Here is a 17,883-nt window from a genome sequence, read left to right as displayed (position 1 = left end):
GACCATGAAACAATCATCAATTGTCATAAAAACCCATCTGGTTCACTAATGTCCTTTAGGAAAGGAAATCTGCCATCCTGACCTGGTCTGACCTACATGTGACTCTAGATCCAGAGCAATGTGGTTGACTCTCAGCTGCCCTCTGAAATGGTCCAGTAAGTCACTCAGTTCAAGGCAATTAGGGATGGGAAACAAATCTTAGGCTTGCCAAAGGCACTCATATCTCATGAAATAATTTTTTAAAATCACCTGTCCCAAGATCTCCTCGTGAGCTTGTTTTTGGCAATTTTACTACATTAAACATGCTACATAAATGCACTGTGTTGTGTCCAGCATCTCCATCTACAAGACTCAAGTTAGAAATATGATTGAAAGTTTACCATTCGCCTGGATGGGTGCAGCTGCTACCAACTCAAGAAGCTCAACATCATCATCCGCATGATTGGCACCCTGCCATGGCTCTCAAAGGGCACTTCCTCCCCGCTGCTACCAGTACGCCATGGCTGCAGCATATATAATCTACAGGACAAGGGCTCACAAAGGTCCTCCCTGTGCTATCATCTCTACCAGTGAGAATACCGAGGCACACAATTATTTCCAACCTGTATTCCAACAATTATTTCATCCGGAAATAAAAACAGGAAGTGCTGGAAAAACTTGTTCATCTCTTGTCAATGACATTGTTACAGTTTGTTAATATCAATGACATTGTTAGGGCTAAAAGAAACAGGTGAGGGGTATTAATTGTCTTTGAGTATGTATAAATAGGGAATAAGGCACGTTTCAGGCCTTCCATGACCAGTGGACACCACAGTGGCGTCATCACCCCTGGAATGACATTTTAATTTGAATTAATTGAGTTTCTTTTTGACGTTCTTCCCCACTAGGGACCATCACCCCTGTCATTTTTGTTTAATTTATTGATATTTTTGTTTTATTTAAAATTGTATAAATAGGGGATGATCCACCAGGGCCTGTCACCCCTGTATTTTTTCTCATTTACTGGTTGTTTTCAGCTGTATAAACAGGGGATAGCTGGGACACTGGGTTGAGTGGGAGACTGAACAATTCAATGAATTCTCTCAATGAGGAAAAGCTCGGTATCTTGGTTTCGGCTACACCAACTGGCTTGGATCCAATTAACAAAACTTAGTAGGTCTGGAAGCATCTGTGGAGAGAAAAAAAGAGTTAAAGTTTCAAGTCCAATATGACTTCTTCAGAACTGAATTCCTTGTTTCAAAAGAGCTCTACAGAAAAATCATATTGGACTTGAAATGTTAACTGTTTCTCTCTCCACAGATGCTGCCACACCTGCTGAGTTTTTCCAACATTTGTTAATATTTCAGACTTTCTAGCGTCTGCACAGTATATTGCTGTTACTTTTCACTGACGTGGCTACACATCAACATTACTCTTCCGTCGTTTTTAGATCAATGCCGTAGAAATCTCTGCCTAAAACTGTTGTAAAAACACCACAACCTCAGGGGTTGCAGAGGTTTAGAGGAATCACCATCACTTTTTCAGGGATTTAGAAATGGGCATTAAATGCAGCCTTTCTGCTGCCAGCCAGTCCCAAAAAATCTCCCCACCCACCCTCACCCCAAGGTAGAAAAACTGTCGACAGCTTGCTCAGACAGACTTTTACAAGGCAAAGAGGAGTTTAGACAGGGAACACCAGAGCATAGATCAAAGACAGCTGGAAGATCCACAACCACTGACAGACAATGCTGAGGCAGAATGTAAAATCAACCAAAGTAATGGGAAGGTGGGGTTGCAGTGGGATTGCACAACAGGCCAAAGTTGGAACTTCAAAGGTTCGAATAGGCAAAAATTGGAAGGCTGTCAGGAAGTATGTTGACTTGCAGGACTTGCTGCCTGCGAGACACAAGATGGGCTGCCAAATCCATTCCAGGTGGTGGGCCAGAATTTCTAAACTGCTAATGAGGCTGTCACCTACTCTGCAGTTTAACTGGAGAAACTAGATGTTCTGGGCCTCAGGAATCGTGGAATCAGCAGTGAGATAATGGGGTACTGCTGCTGACCTGTGAAGAACAGCAGTGCCTCTGCCTGGATCCACAAGCTCCCCTGCCATCAATCCCTCTGGGATAAAACAGCTCCACCCTGCTCCCACCCCAGGTAGTTTCAGCGATTGGATCCTGCTCGCAATCCAATCTTCTCTGGAGTGTATCCTGCCTGTCTGAAGACAGTCCTGTCAAACTGCCATCAAGTCAGAGTCATTTACAGCACACAAGGAAGCCACTCGGCCCACTGAGTCCATGTCAGCTTCCTGTGAAGTAATCTAGACAGACCTCCTCCCACACTTGGTCTCCACAGCCCTTCAAATTAATTTCCATCAAATGCTTGTCCAATTTCCCTTTGAAATTGTTGATCATCACCACTTCCAGCACCCTCATAGGAAGTAAGTTCTAGGTCATGATCACTCACTGTTTAAAATGTTCTTCTTCACATTCCCCCCCACGTCTTGCCCGAAACATTAAATCTGTGACCCCCAAGTCCTTGTGCCATCAGTTAATGGGAAGAAATTTTCCTTGTCAAGCTTATCCTAACCTGTAATTATCTTGTACACATAGAATCTACAGCGCAGGAAGAGGCCATTCGGCCCATTGAGTCTGCACTGACAACAATCCCACCCAGGCCTTATCCCCGCGACCCCACGTATTAACCCTGCTAATTCCCCTGACACTTAGGGGCAATTTAGCATGGCCAATCAACCTAACCCGCACATCTTTGGACTATGGGAGGAAACCAGAGCACCCGGAGGAAATCCACGTGGGAACGTGCAAACTCCATACAGTCATCCAATCAGGCCAGAATTGAACCTGGGTCACTGGTGCTGTGAGGCAGCCTCTATCAAATCTCCCCTCCATCTTCTTTGTTCCCAGGAGAACAACACCAGCCTTTCCAATCTAATCTGGTAACCAATCCCCCCCCACCACCCCCCAGACCTCTGGGACCACTCTGGTAAATCTCCTCTGCACCCTCTCAAGGATTTTCACATCGTCCGAAATTGTGGTGCCGATATAAAGTGTGGTTGCGCCCTAACCAGAGCTTTATATAGGGTGATCATAATTTTCTTGCTTTTGTACTCATTGTTTCTGTTTATGGGGCCCATGATCACATATGCTTTGCTAATCACTCTCTCAATGTGTACTGCCGCCTACAAAGAACATGCGCCCTCAGCTTCCTCTGTTCCTGCACATTCATCAGAGTTCTGCCATTCAGTCCACGACTTCTCACATTGCTTCTGCCGAAATGCATCACCTCACTCGTTTCTGTATTAAATTCCTGTCTGCCCATTCTGCTAGCCTATCCATGTCATGTTGCAGGCACTTCCTATCATCCTCACTCTTTGCCACTCCTCCAAGTCTGGTATCATTGGCAAATTCTACTCAATATTCCAAGATGCATGTCATTATATATTGAAAAAAAAGCAGTGGTCCTAGCATCTTGGTAAGCAACCTATCAATGATGAAAAATCACACTGTAGAATTAAACCTCCACAGGCAGGGGAAACCTAGACTTCTAGTCCTCTCTTACCCCTCCCCACTCCAGGCACTGCAGAATGTTAAAGTTCCCCCAGCATCCCTATTTACAAGGGCTCTTTTTCCTTTGGTACAATCTGAGGTGAGCACAAAAACATATTTTAACGTGTAAAACTGACTATCACACAGCATTCTCAATTCAGTTACAGGCCAAAAGGAAATTCCAGACACACCTGAGCCTTTGGCAGTGTCAATATTCTTCACTAAATTATCAGTCTTCCAGCTTTTGTAAGCATGGGATGCCAACAACAATAAGGAAAATGACCCAATCGATTAATCAGACCATGACAATCCCAAGGAGGGGAACACATTGAACACATTCAGTATTTCACAATCATTCCCGTCATAAACAAGATCTTGACAATGTGAAGTGACATGCATAAATATAATCCGTTATTAGGCAAAATCATCAGAAAACTCAAGCAAATCAAATGACGGTATCCAAATTACAGATATTGGAATTCTGATTGACCAAGTTGTATGTGGGTGCAGGAAGATCGCTCTTGTTGATTCTAGTTCACAAGGATCTCTCAGGATCAAAATATGTCTGGGCACTCTCAACCCCTGAAATCAATTCCCACTTTGGTGTTAGAAAACCAGTGGATAGCGTGGAGGCAATTATGTGAGTCAGTAAAACAATAATCCTTTATGAAATTACTGTGTGCAGAGAATATTCTGGTAATCACTGCAGAGTAAAATCAGATGGGATATAAAATAACTCAAACCAACCTCAGACCTAACCTTTCAAATAGCTGCTCGTTGAAGTAAACTAAGCCTGCTTAGAGAAGGAGTGATGTGATTATAGAAAGTATCATCAATGCACCTTTTAAAGAGAATCACATGCAGGATTTGAAACATTCCATTTGCTGGTGTTTGCAGCAATAGTGTGTTGTGGTCCTTGGGTCTCTCCATTATTTATCTAGATATCGGGCTAAAGAAAATGTATACTGCAAATTGAAGGAGAGGTTTGCTGAGGCTGAGTCCAAGATAGCCAGCATTAAAATTTCAATATGATTAATTACTTGACTCAGTGGTAGTTTCACTGCTGAGTGAACATGTTGTGGTTCAAGCCCCAGTCAGGCATCAGCACATAACCAACATAATACTGAGCGAATGCTGTATGTTGGATGAGACACTGGCAGGTGTTTCTGGTGGATGCAAGATATCCCATGGCCTTATTCAAATATAGGGTAGTTCTCCCAGTGACTGAACCAACATTCATCTCATTGATGCAAACAAAGTAGTTGATGACCATATATTTCAGTTAAATAGCTTAAATGTTACTTAAGCATCCAAGGAAACTACACACACTGCCTGTGCCCTATGTGAAGGATCTGCCTTCACCTGACTGCTTTAGGCCAAACTATCAGATTCAAGCCTAAGGTTTTAACTTTCAGGTTTTCAAGGAAAATGCTAATGTACTAAAAGACACAAGAAACAGTTCAATTGATGAATTTAAATAATCTTATTTAAATAATTAAGCAGTGAAAAAGTAACATTTAAATGTTTTAAAACATTTTGGACATTAGAAATTTCAGTTACTGATAAAAATTACATGCTTTTTTTATTTGTGTGATTCATCAACAAACCATGAGCTGAAATGTTTACATACTGTTTTCCCATTATAAATGTTTGTATAAATGATTTACTTTAATGAATTCCATTATAAATTTTTACGTTATGTACATTATGTTGGCATTTCAAGAAATACAGACAATTACACTTATGCACAAACATGTGTGAAAAAATGTAAATACTCCAGCACCCATCTTCCACCTACTCAATCATATGGCCTATAGAAAGTCTCTAATGGCTGAAGCAGTGCTAAATTACAGTATCAAACATGTTCAAAGCATCTATTTGGTTCGTAGGGATACCGATTCAGTACTAACTCCCCAAATAGCCTGTTCTCCAATCCTGATACAGTAGTACTGATGCACTGTCAAAGTGCACTTCCCCATAAACTGAAATTATTAACTGGAATTACTTCACAGATTAATTCCTGTAAACACTGATAGAACTTCCACTTGAGCATGCATCAGATCAGATCACAAGGCATTGACAGAAAGGGCAAACATAGCAGATTATTTAAAAAAGCCAACTTTTGTTTCTATCAGTGTGATTGATGTACTGGGTGGCCAGCTGAATAAAAACAGAGATGCTATGACTTGGAGCCAACCTGATGGTTCAAGCAGGTCAATGTGCATGTCCAAACCAGAGGCTGCTAGTTATATCTCAGGGGTGCTTGTCGCTCACATCTCAGCTTGGCAGCTTTTGTCAGTTCTTAATGAAGCAGAATACAGAAACACGAGATATCAATCTTGAGCTGGAGGGAGGGGGCCGAAAGATAAGAAAGGGCAAGCAGCTCCTGCTAACTAGAGCAGCAAGAACATTTCAGTTATATGGATCATGGTGAACCATGAAATAGCAAACAAGCCACTGTACAAGTAGATAGGACAAAATGGATTCACTCCTGTTCAACCCCATGTTCACCACCTTACACTCTACCATTTTCAAACCTACCCTGAAGGTGGTCAAGAAAAAGTTAATTTTTCAATGATCTTTAAAACATATTCTTTTTGCCACAGTTCTGCTCTATAATTTTAAAACAGATCTCAACAGCCTTTCCTCATGGGAGATTTTCAGCTAGGAACACCAGCTGGTCCATATGTTTGGGTTTCACGCTGCTTCGATACTCGGTAAGTACAAAACTACTATTGCTGAACGCTCTTTCTGAATTAACATTCATTGCAGAAATGCAGAGATACTTTTTGGCTAGCTTTGCCAACAAAGGCAGACAATTCTGCGTTGCTTTCCACCACTGAAGAGGACAGCTCTCTAGGGAGAGCTTAGGCTCCTTGAAATAAAAATCCAACTCTCGGTCAAGCTGTTCTTGCAGTGAAACTGAAGTCGTCACCATTTTGTCTGCAGCTCCATCTCCACTCTGCTTTCCAAAAACCTTTGCAAGTCCCCCTCCATGCTTGGCCTTCTTTGGTTGACTTGGTCCTGGGCTATCTCGATCATACCAGCTGCATGAGCTCAGTGGAGAAACGGTTGATCCATCAAAGTCAATTTGAAATAATGATGATTCTTCAGCTACGTTTCCAGCAAGTACCTCTCCTTTAATTTGCTGCAGGACATTTTCCAGATTGTCTATGCAAGTGGGACCAAACCGAGGATCAATGAATGTAACTTTCTCCAGAAAATGGACCAAGTCTGGGTCTCCATATCGCATTTCAAGCTCTCGTTTGATTCTCATTCTCATTAGAAAACTAAGAGTTAACTCCTCCTGTTCTTCTCTTGCAAGATTGTTGCATATATGTTTTATAAGAGGGTTTATTGCTGAAATGGAAATGAATTTTTCATAAGACAGGGCTTCGGACATTTCACGGAAAGGACGCAAAACACTTATAACTGACTCAAGAACATCAATGTCCTGCCACGTTGGAACAAGGCGACACATCTTATGGTCATGAGCTAATACAGTTCTGACAGCATCCTGCTGCTCAAAAAACCTTTCCAACATATCCAAAGTGGTCCCCCAGTGGTTGTTAATATCTGCTTTCAGTGAATTCCTTGGAAGGCCTTTCTGACTCTGAGCTATAGAGAAATCCCGCTTCCTCCTCCAGCTTCGTGAAAATTGAGAAAATATTTGACGGCACAGCTGAATGATTCGTTCAATGCGAGAGTCCTCAAGACCCTTTTGGAGAGAACATTGCAGATTCTGGCTGAAACAGCTCATTCTTTTCCAGCCCAACAGCTCACAGGCAAGTTTAATAGCAGGTCCATTGTCAGTAGTGATGGCTACAAGGTTGGTTGGGTCCAGTCCCCACTCCTCCAGCACATCTTGGAGGGCACACTTTAGACTCTGACCAGAGTGTTCATCTGGCAGATACTGAGTCTGCAGGCAATGGTTTTTGAGAACCCAATCACTGTCCACATACTGAACCCCAAAGGTCAGGAACATTTCATTGCTCCGACATGTCCATGTTTCAACAGTTGCAGCAAAACAATCACCGCTCTTTAATTCTTTCTCAACAACCTTGCGAACGTCTGCATAAAGCGATGGAATTGCTACTCTGGAAAAGTAGTTCTTGCTTGGCAGCTCATACCTCGGGTTGAACTTGTTCAAGAGGTGCTGAAAGCCAGGTTTGGAAATGGTACTCAGAGGAATCCTATCCTTGGTGACGTAGTATGTCACTGCTTTGGTCAGCTCTCTGTGCTCCCTGGGCTTGGAATCAAATTTATCTTTTCGCTGAAAGATCTCCCGCATGGTGCTGTTCTGCTCTCGGCTTGGCTCTCCAGATGAAGCTGGGATGGTTGATGCCTGGTTGGGTTTGCCTTTCACCTCTATATAAATATGAGGGTGCTGAGATTTCAGATGTGCATAAAGGTTGCTCGTGTTTGAGGCCTTTGCTGGAATGACACGGAAACAGATCTTGCAGACTGGGGTTTCAATGTTTTCTGGTCTACCATCACTACCAGGCTGGAAGCCAAAGTATCTCCACACTTCTGACGTGGTATTGTTCTTCTCCACAAGTTGAGGCCTTTCCGTTTTGATGAATGAAGATCCACAATGTACAATGTCACTGTCACCTTCCATTACCTTTAATGTGCAACTCAGTGTCTTCTTTCTGGGCTGCTTCACACAAGAGGATCAGAAAGACATCATCGCACAGGTAGGGAATCCAGTTACAGCTGTGGTTGGACCAGACAGCCCAGCTGCCTAGAAACAAAATTTAAGTTGAGAAGTTATGAATTTTAAAAAAAGCTAGTTTGCACATTAGGGCGATACTCTGAATCACAAAGTATTATCATAAAATGGTTCTTTCATCAAAACTTTCTTCACCCAAAATGTTGCCATTTTATGGTTACATTGCACATTAATGCAAGGATAAATAAAAAGGCCACTTCTACAACTGTTTGTCAAAATTTCCCATGAATGTAAAATATAAAGCATGCCTTTATTTCTTCCCACAAAGATCATTTCTGTTTGTTTCCATTAGCTGGTAGAGAAGGTAATAAGGAAGTGGCCCAATGGAGACATAATAACCAAACTCCAGCACTTAGACCAAGACACAAGTAGAGACAAAGAGGCATGTTCAAGGGATAGAAAGGTGGATAATGGAGTCACAAGAGCAGCCGAGCGTGAAGAGAAAACAATGTGAGCATCGTTAGTGCAGAAAAGCCATTGGTAAAGAACTCTGCCCTTGTCAGACTGCACACACCGCCTCAGGACCATACAAGAATACAAAGTTGGGGCAGTAGTAGGCTAGTTGGTCCCTCGAGCCTGCTCTGCCATTCGATATCATGGCTGACCTGTTTACCTTTCGAGTTCTGCATTCCTATCTACTCCCAATAACCTGTGATTCCCTTTCCTAACAAATATTTAATGACCCCACCACCACTGCCTTCTCAGGCAGAGTTTCAAAGTCACACAACCCACTGAGAAACAATTCTCCTCATTGCTGTCACTTAATTTTTTTTAAAGTGTCCTCTTCTTCTGGACTCACCCACAAGCGGAAATATCCTTTCCATGTTCATCTTGTCAAAAACCATTCAGGATCTTATATACTTCAATCAAGTCATCCCTCACTCTTCTAAACTCTAATCGAAACAAGCCCAGCCTCTTCAACCTATCCTCATAAGACAACCCACTCACTTCAGGTATCAATTTACATTCTTCCTTAAATAAGGAGACTAAAACAGCACACAATATTCAAGATGTGGTCTCACTGAAACATAACATCCTTACTCTTACTTTCAATTCCTCAGGTCATAAAGGACAGCATTGCATTAGCCTTTTTAATTACTTGCTGCACACAGTCCAAAGATGTGCGGGTTAGGTTGATTGGCTATGCTAAATTGACCCTAGTGTCAGGGGGATTAGCAGGGTAAATGTGTGGGGTTATGGGAATAGGGCCTGGATGGGATTGTGGTCGGTGCAGACTCGATGGGCCGAATGGCCTCCTTCTGCACTGTATGGGTTTTATGATTCTATGATACTAACTTTTTGTGATTCATGCACTAGAACACCCAGATTCCCCTCTACCTCAGAATTCTGCAGTTGTTCTCCATATAAGTAATACTCTGCTTTTTTATTCTTCCTCCCAAAGTTCACATTTTCTCACATTATACTTCATCTGCCAGATTTTTGCCCACTCACTCAACCTATCTATATCTGTCTGCAATCTTCTTCTGACCAGAGCATTGGCCAGGACAACAAAGTAAGAAGTCTCACAACACCAGGTTAAAGTCCAACAGGTTTATTTGGTAGCAAAACCCACTAGCTTTCTGAGCGCTGCTCCTTCGTCAGGTAAGTGGGAGTTCTGTTCACAAACAGGGCATAACTCCCACTTATCTGGCGAAGGAGCAGCGCTCCGAAAACTAGTGGATTTTGCTACCAAATAAACCTGTTGGACTTTAACCTGGTGTTGTGAGACCTTGACTGTGTTTACCCCAGTCCAACGCCGGCATCTCCACATCAGGGCAACAAAGCCAACTCTTTTAACATTAAAAACTGGACAGCTCTTCCGGCTATAGTAAAATATTTTGTTGGAATCAGGGTCAAAGTATGCTTTAACGGGAAAGTAATAAATTAAAAAATCATGTTGCAGAACCTCTGACTAAGCCTACACGTTTAAGCAATGTTCCTGCTATAAAATTCTCCTTACTCAGCTTTGCAATATTTTGTTAAAATTAGGTTTCAATTTGATTTTGGCACCCTGGTTATTTTCAAGATTTAGGAATGTGATGTGATGGAACAGAACCAATCACTGTATGTTCTAGGCTGACCCTATGTCTGTCAGTGTCTGTGACTCACCAAAACAAAAGAAGCCACATTGCAGTGTCGGAAATGCCACATCTTGTTATTTCTGTAGAGCAACTAACAGACCACCTGGGGATTGCACAGCACAACTTCAAAGGGAGCTACACAAAGGTCATTTCGATTTCATAGACAAGACCTTCCAGCTGAGTCAGAGACCCTACGAAGACAATGGCGTCTCAAACAGTCCTTTTATCCCATAATGGCAGAGGTATTAGCAGTCCTGAAGATCAAGCGGAATTCCACTGGATAAACATTTTTTGTTGAAGATCTTGCGGAGAGATAAGGTCACATGTCCTAACACTGTGGCTTGTTGGTCTCTGTTCCTGGAGACTAGTAGTAATTCGTGCCGGGTTCCCACTGCGCCCGAGGGTCAGAGAATCCCGGGAGCAGGAAGAATCCGGCTCAAAATTGAAATGCATATTTAAATTAATATTTAAATTCTCTAACGGGAAAGTAATAAATTTAAAAATCATCTTGTATGAATAGTCATGTTGAACTAATATTTAAATATGCTAATCTGGCTCCTGCCCTCGTTGGGCAGGAACCAGATTACGCCCGGATACAGGGGCTGGGAGAATATTAAGGCGGATTTTCAGCAGCGCTTTAATGCACTAGTCCCATCCTCCATGATTTTCTAATCCTGCATGGCCCCCGTGCGATTTGCGCCGGGCACAACACAGCCAGAAAATCGCCCTCATTGATTCTGAGTTAACACTGCCACTACTTCAAAGTCTTGGGAGTGTCTCCGGATATAGTCTGGGAGGGAATCTCCTCATGTTCCACCCACGTGTTATAGTAGGCAGGCTGGAGTCACACTCATCAGACTTTGACCATCATAATATCATAACATCAAACAAACAATATGCGTCCAAGTTGTTGAAAGACATGCGTCTATTTTGTTTACAGCAATGCACCGACCTCCATTCGTTCAAACATTTACACTGGTGTAATCTTGCGTCCTGATGCAATCCTTACCCTACACCTTGTGCGGCATTGTGTTTCCCTGTTTGTTCGTTCCCAAATACTTTTTAAAGTTTTTATTGATTTATTAGTCACAAGTAGGCTTACATTACACTGCAAAGAAAATCCCCTAGTCGCCACACTCCAACGCCTGTTTGGGCACACAGAGGGAGAATTTAGCATGCCCAAAGTACCTAACCAAGGTGACTCGGGGCCTCTAACCTTTCACAATGCTCACAGGGCATCCCTCAAAATTTGCATCCCTTTCCTTCTCACCCTTTTTCAACCTGGCTCTAAAAATTACTGCTCATTCCCACCCACCACATACCCTGGCTAATCATCTTAACAAGCTCAATTCACCGTTAATCATTTCTTTAAATATGGTGGGAAAATTGTCGATTTCAGCACCCAGCCGCGCAGCATAGTTTGGGGAATAGCTCAGAGGGTAGGCGGGAAGGGGCGGGGCTGGGCGGGGCTGGGCAGGGCAGGGCAGGGCGGGGCTGGAAGGGGCGGGGCTGGGTGGGGCTGGGCGGGGCTGGGCTGGGTGGGGCTGGGTGGGGCGGGGCTGGGCTGGGTGGGAAAGGGCGGGGCGGGGCTGGGCAGGGCTGGGCCGGGCCGGGCTGGGCTGGGCGGGGCTGGGCTGCCCCCCCCCCGGGTGAAAGCTGTAAAATCCAGCCATGCAGTACATTAACAATATTTCTAACCTAAAAGTCTCTCTCATTATCCGAGCAGGGTTGCCAACTCCGATTGGAAGCATTCCTGGATAACTCATCACATGACTCACTGCCGCTAACTGCCTCACCCCCACACTCTGGCCACTCAATGCATCCACTCTCAGAGCCCATCCCCTTCCCAAGCACATCGAAAAGTGAACAAACTCTTCAGTATTGCAGAGTCGTAGAGCTTTACAGCACAGAAAGAGGCCCTTCGGCCCACTGTGTCTGCACTGGCCATCAAGCAGCTATCAGTTCTAATCCCAATTTCCAGCACTTGGCCCGTAGCCTTGTATGCTATGGCATGGTCAAAAGAAATGAAAATTAGAATAAACTTCCTATGATCTTTCTCATGATTTGCACACGACAGGGTCCAAGAGATTAGATGTCTGAATAAATTCCAGTGAGGTGTTAACCTCATGGTTGAGACAATAAAAGATCTCTGTACAGCCATGGGTGCTCCAGCTAAGGGGAAAAGGAATTAAAGAATCAGTTCCATCTGTTAACCTACACCTCCGGAATCAGAGTATGGGTGCCATCTATCCTAAATTTTTTGAAAAATATAACAAGCACTCACAGGATCTAAAATCAATAAACAATGTGCAACATTAGCATGGAAAAGCCAAACTACTGTGTTCTCCTGGCTAAAGGTTGTGGACATGATGTGGAGAATTCCCACTCGCCTGAAGAAGGGGCTTGGAGCTCCGAAAGCTTGCGTGGCTTGTGGTACCAAATAAACCTGTTGGACTTTAACCTGGTGTTGTTAAACTTCTTACAAGGTTGTGGGGGCAGGAGGCAATAGTCACCGACTTCTCTATTTAAATTGTAACTGCATACTGTAATGGTGAACTGGTACCATTTAGAAATGATAATTGTGCTCTAAAAATTGGAGCCATGAACACATACTCAATTGCATTCCTATAACACCTATTCTGCAGCAGGTCACAATCAACATTACCTGTAGCTTCAGAGAGAGAGAGAAGTAAATACTCAAATAACATGATATAACTGGATCACATGATAATTAGAAAGGAAGAAGGCCATTCAATCCTTCTCAATACATCTATCCAGAAAAATCCAAACATCTCCTCCACCACTACAGCTTCCAAATGTTTGTTAGATGATGCCATGTTTCTCACCAGCCCTACTGCCACTGGATGGACATTGTTCCATACATATGCTGATCACTCTTTAGAAGAATTTGACAGTCCTAAAATTACCTTTTACCAATTTGAACCTGTTTCTATTGCAGCTTGATTTTAAATAATGCACCACAATTTGCTGCTCAGGGCATCTAATGGTATCTGCTATCAGCTAGAGTTGCCCTGGTACATTCAGGTTTGAAAAGTTTAGCCTGGCAAGTTGCAGCAAGTGTGGACTGGTAACAGTACAGATGTCCGGAACGGGGCAAGCAACTTTCCTTCTCCAAGCAGATTGAAAGATTGTGCAGATAAATCCAATATCAAATCAGGTTTGATAGAGAAATAAGAGGGGATGAAAGATTGGATTAAGAGAAAATTACAAAGAAAATGTAAGAAAAAGCTTTTAAATTTTATATTTTTAAAACCATCAACAATTAAAACCTGAAGGAATGAAACTCTATACTTGTAATTTTTGGTTAATTTTCAGTGCCAGAGGGGTGAATTAGCAGTAATTAACAATTATCAAGGGTACTCATTAATGGCAAGAGTCAATCTTCTGAGATGTGTTTATTTCACATTAACCACACAGTGAAAAAGGAACTTCAGCCATTTAATACATGTCACCAGTGGGCCAGAGAGGGAGATGCTGTTTTCGTGAATCTAACAGAGGACATCCCAAACTGTTAATATTAGAGTTCTTTGGAGTGATTTAACCTCACGCCTGGCTCATACCTGAAGCTGTCATGCCAACTACAAAATAATTACAGCAAGCGCCATTAATTTGAACATCATTTTGACAGCAAATTATGGCCAAATATTCCAGGCTACCTTTATCTATACTTTCACAAATCTTCTATGTGTCTGTAAGATCACTGATGAGATGACTTCTTTCCAGATTGAAAAGTCTTAAGCATCTCCAGTTTTTTCTCATAACAATAGGGGTCGTGCTAGGAGCTCTGCTCTGCACTACCTCTTGTGTCTTAACGACCAACATTCAATATACAGACAGAACAATGCAAGTTGATCATGACCTCCTTTGATGGATATTCTATTGTTTTGACAAAGTAGCTCAACATTCAACTGGCCTTGGGAATTGCTATTCAATCACAGGCTGCATGCTGGCACAGTGGTTAGTACTGCTGCCTCACCACGCCTGGGACCTGGGTTCAATTCCAGCCTTGGGTGACTGTGTGGAGTTTGCATGTTCTCCCTGCGGATTTCTTCCAGGCACTCCGGTTTCTTCCTACAATCCAAAGATGTGCAGGTTAGGTGGATTGGCCATGGTAAATTGACCCTTAGTGTCCCAGATGTATAGGTTAGTGGGATTAACAGGGTAAATACGTGGAGTTACAGGGAAAGGGCCTGGGTAAGGTAGTCTCTCGGAGGATGGGGGCAGACTTGATGGGCCAAATGGCCTCCTTCTGTACTGTTGGGATTCTATGATTCACAAAATACAGAGCCACAAAAAATTCTACATTGGAATGTCATTGAATGCATTCAATTGTTAGTTATGCCTGTAATCTGCTGCTCATTAATGGCAGGAGTAGAAGGGCCTGCATTAAAAGAAAGGAAATCTACATTATCACCTCTGCAGAAGGTGTCTGTCTCTTTAGGCCTCACAGGGTTAACAGCAATACACAGTACCTGCCTTCAGTTATTTGTATCATAATTTAGCAGCAAACCATTACTCATGAAATGCAAGGTAAAGACTAAAAGCAGAGTGATATTAGCCATGTATGAAGAGTATCACTCGAGCTGCAGTGAGCAAAGGCCTGTGCTTAGGGAGCAGCGCACAGAAGCTGACTGTGGAAGAAACTATTCTGCTGTGCAAAATGCAAGCCCTAGAACTACACAATCACTCAATTCCAAACTGCAGAACCTATCAAAATTATATTAAAAATGTCAAAAAGTCCCCCTTCTTCACACAGATAGAACATGTCTCCAGCCCATACACATTACTTTAAACTAATATGCCAGGCTCTAGTCATTACTTGTTGCATTACAACAGTTAAATGTCAGACATAAACACTAATGTGTTTAAGTTAAAGATAAAACAGTTTGGTGTCAGAAAGTGTGCATGGATCTGGCCCCTTACCTCCCTCCCAGGCTGCAGATATCTGAAACGAGACAGAGCCTGTGCCAGACATCACATATTTTCAGACTTAACACTACCAGCCTACAACATGATGTCATCAGGGTAGCAACTCTGTTGCTATGGACTGCTTGGAAAGACCCTAGCAACCAGTTAGCAACCATTGGCATATCATCTTGCAATCTTTGCTTCCAAATGCCAAGAGATTTATTAACTTGCACGTCTATATCCCAGTTTTTAGAATCTGTGTACAACTGTCTACTGACAGCAGTCAGTATTTAATCCTGTCCTACAAATGATGGTTTTTGTTTTCTTCGAACTGCAAGTGTCAATTTTTACACAAATGTATGAGGACAGATTTAAAAGGGAAGGGACAATAGCTGAGAGAGAACCGTTTAACAATATCAGCCAATATAAAGAGCAGGAAGGTAGTAGGGTCGAGGGAGTGGGAAGCAGGCGTCATGGACAAGACATATGCAGTGGGGACATGAGGAGAGGAAACAAACTTAGTCTTGATGACAAAGCAGCTCATGAGCCCCTCACACTTACTAGAAGCGAGGTTGGAGTAGGCAGGAGCGAGGGGCTTAAGAAGACAATTTGTAGTAGAGACAAGAAACCAGGATTTATCTTTGCATTCCAGGCTGATCCTGGAATCTTAGAAGAGTTAGGAGCTTTAGCCAAGGAGAGGAACCAATAGTGCTTTGTGAAATTCAATCAGATTTGGCAGTGAGTAGCTAAACCAGAGCTTGATACCTGCTTTCACTGATAGGGACGTTAAGCAGTATGGCAATGAAGGTTACCCAACATTACTCATGATCTACGATTTATGAGCACCATGGGACATCTTTATAAGAAGCAATGCCTTCAATGTATGATTTCACCGAAGAGACAGCAAGATTCCTTTGTGCTCTTGTGTTCAGAGCCAGCCACAACCTTGATTCATGCAAAGAATGGACTCCCTGTACAAAAATAATCTCCACTGCATTGAGCATTTTTCTTCTTTCCTTGCTCCTGCGTCCTACCCAATATTTATCCTTGAACCAACATCACTAAAAACAGATTCACTGATCATCCGTCTCATTGCTGTTTTTCAGATCTGGCTGTACCGAACTTGACTGTCAAATGTGTCTACATTACAAGATGATTCACTTACTGTGAAGATTCTGAGGATGTGCTAGGCATTATATAAATGCTGTTCGGGTATGGGATGTTACTAGATTAGTAATCCATGGTACTGTGGGGGAGATCTAAACACAGCATCAAACATTTTATTTAATGCAGCTCCTTTTGCTACAGCTTTTTGAAGGAGAGAAAGTTCCAGATTTCCACTTTTTGTGGAAATAATTGCTTCCCGATTTCAGTCCTAACTCGTCTATTGCTTCAGTTTCAAGATTATGCTTTGCTCCAATTTTAAGATTGTACAATTTGGGCTAGCTTGACTTTAAGCTTAGATATGAATTCTTAATGATTTGATTTGATTTATTATAGTCACATATATTAACATAGTGAAAAGTATTGTTTCTTGTGTGCCGTACAGACAAAACATACTGTTCATAGAGAAGGAAACGAGAGAGTGCAGAATGTAGTGTTACTGTTATAGCTAGGGTGTAGAGAAAGATCAACTTAATGCAAGGTAGGTCCATTCAAAAGTCTGACAGCAGCAGGGAAGAAGCTGTTCTTGAGTCGGTCGGTACGTGACTGTGCTCATAAAATAAAGAGAAAGCATCTTTCAATTTATTTTAGTTAACTCATTTCATCAGGTGATCTTTCCCTGCTTTGAAAGTTGATGAAATAACACATTAAACTTAGACAGTAATGACTAATCAAATTTATTATAAAATAAAAAAACAAATTAATAGTGGCAAAAATATGCATCTTCTTAGTTTAGTTTGGCTGGTGAAATAGCACCCTCTTGTGACCAATTGTGTATGTATGTACACACATCAAATCAGATTAAACCATTTGAACTGGGTACATGATTTCCATGTGGCACATGATCTCTTTTGTCCTGCAAAGATATTATAGTCTGGCCATTCAGATGGGATTGTGCATTTCCCTAGCCAAAAAGATTTGGATTGGAAAAGCTTCCAGCAAACCAGTTAAGGAACTGTGGGTATTATTTTTACTGAGAAATAGACTTAAAGATCCACTCTTAGAGCTGTTTGTACATGTAGGTGGACTGACATTTGAAGATGGCTGCATAAACACGTATTATTGAGCATCTGGGAGAAAACTGTGGCGAAAAGTATGTAAGCGGCTCAAAGTGCTTTTCACTGCTAATAATATCCTCAAAGATCTTGATAATCCAACTGTTTATCAGACACTGTGGGAAAGGAAAAGGAAAATATTTTGACCAGACACAGGCCCAGAAATGTATGAAATGCTCAAGAATTTGCTGATCTCTGCTAAGCTGCAGGTCACACCATTGTTGGAGATGGTGCATAAGCTTGAATAATAGCAGGTCAATGAGGTGATGGCTGAGATCTATATGATCCAAAGCACAAAAATAACAAGGAGCAATTTGTATGGTAACCAAATCACGCTGGATGGAGTCCTGGTCAACATGGGTGCATCAGTTAGCATG

The 17,883-nt window shown here is 42.3% G+C and overlaps 3 protein-coding genes across 4 annotated transcripts in view; 1 reads left to right on the top strand and 2 right to left on the bottom strand.

Annotated features, from left to right (window-relative positions):
• The window catches only part of abhd14b (abhydrolase domain containing 14B), a 598,368-nt gene that overhangs the window by 268,136 nt on the left and 312,349 nt on the right, over window positions 1-17,883 (top strand). The gene's annotated exons all lie outside the window — the stretch shown is intronic.
• The window catches only part of LOC144491472 (testis-expressed protein 264-like), a 405,312-nt gene that overhangs the window by 229,660 nt on the left and 157,769 nt on the right, over window positions 1-17,883 (bottom strand). The gene's annotated exons all lie outside the window — the stretch shown is intronic.
• Window positions 5,018-17,883, bottom strand: part of LOC144491471 (E3 SUMO-protein ligase ZBED1-like) — a 46,904-nt gene continuing 34,038 nt past the window's right edge. For both annotated transcript variants that reach the window (XM_078209339.1, XM_078209338.1), the window contains exon 2: window positions 5,018-8,289. In XM_078209339.1, the coding sequence (XP_078065465.1) occupies window positions 6,193-8,166 (1,974 nt within the window). In that variant the 5' untranslated portion in view covers window positions 8,167-8,289 and the 3' untranslated portion in view covers window positions 5,018-6,192. The remainder of the gene's footprint in view (window positions 8,290-17,883) is intronic.

The sequence above is a fragment of the Mustelus asterias genome, chromosome 3 (assembly GCF_964213995.1).
Source record: "Mustelus asterias chromosome 3, sMusAst1.hap1.1, whole genome shotgun sequence".
Classification (NCBI taxonomy): domain Eukaryota; kingdom Metazoa; phylum Chordata; class Chondrichthyes; order Carcharhiniformes; family Triakidae; genus Mustelus; species Mustelus asterias.
Note: the sequence above shows the minus strand (reverse complement) of the source record. Positions and strands in the feature narration are given on the sequence as shown.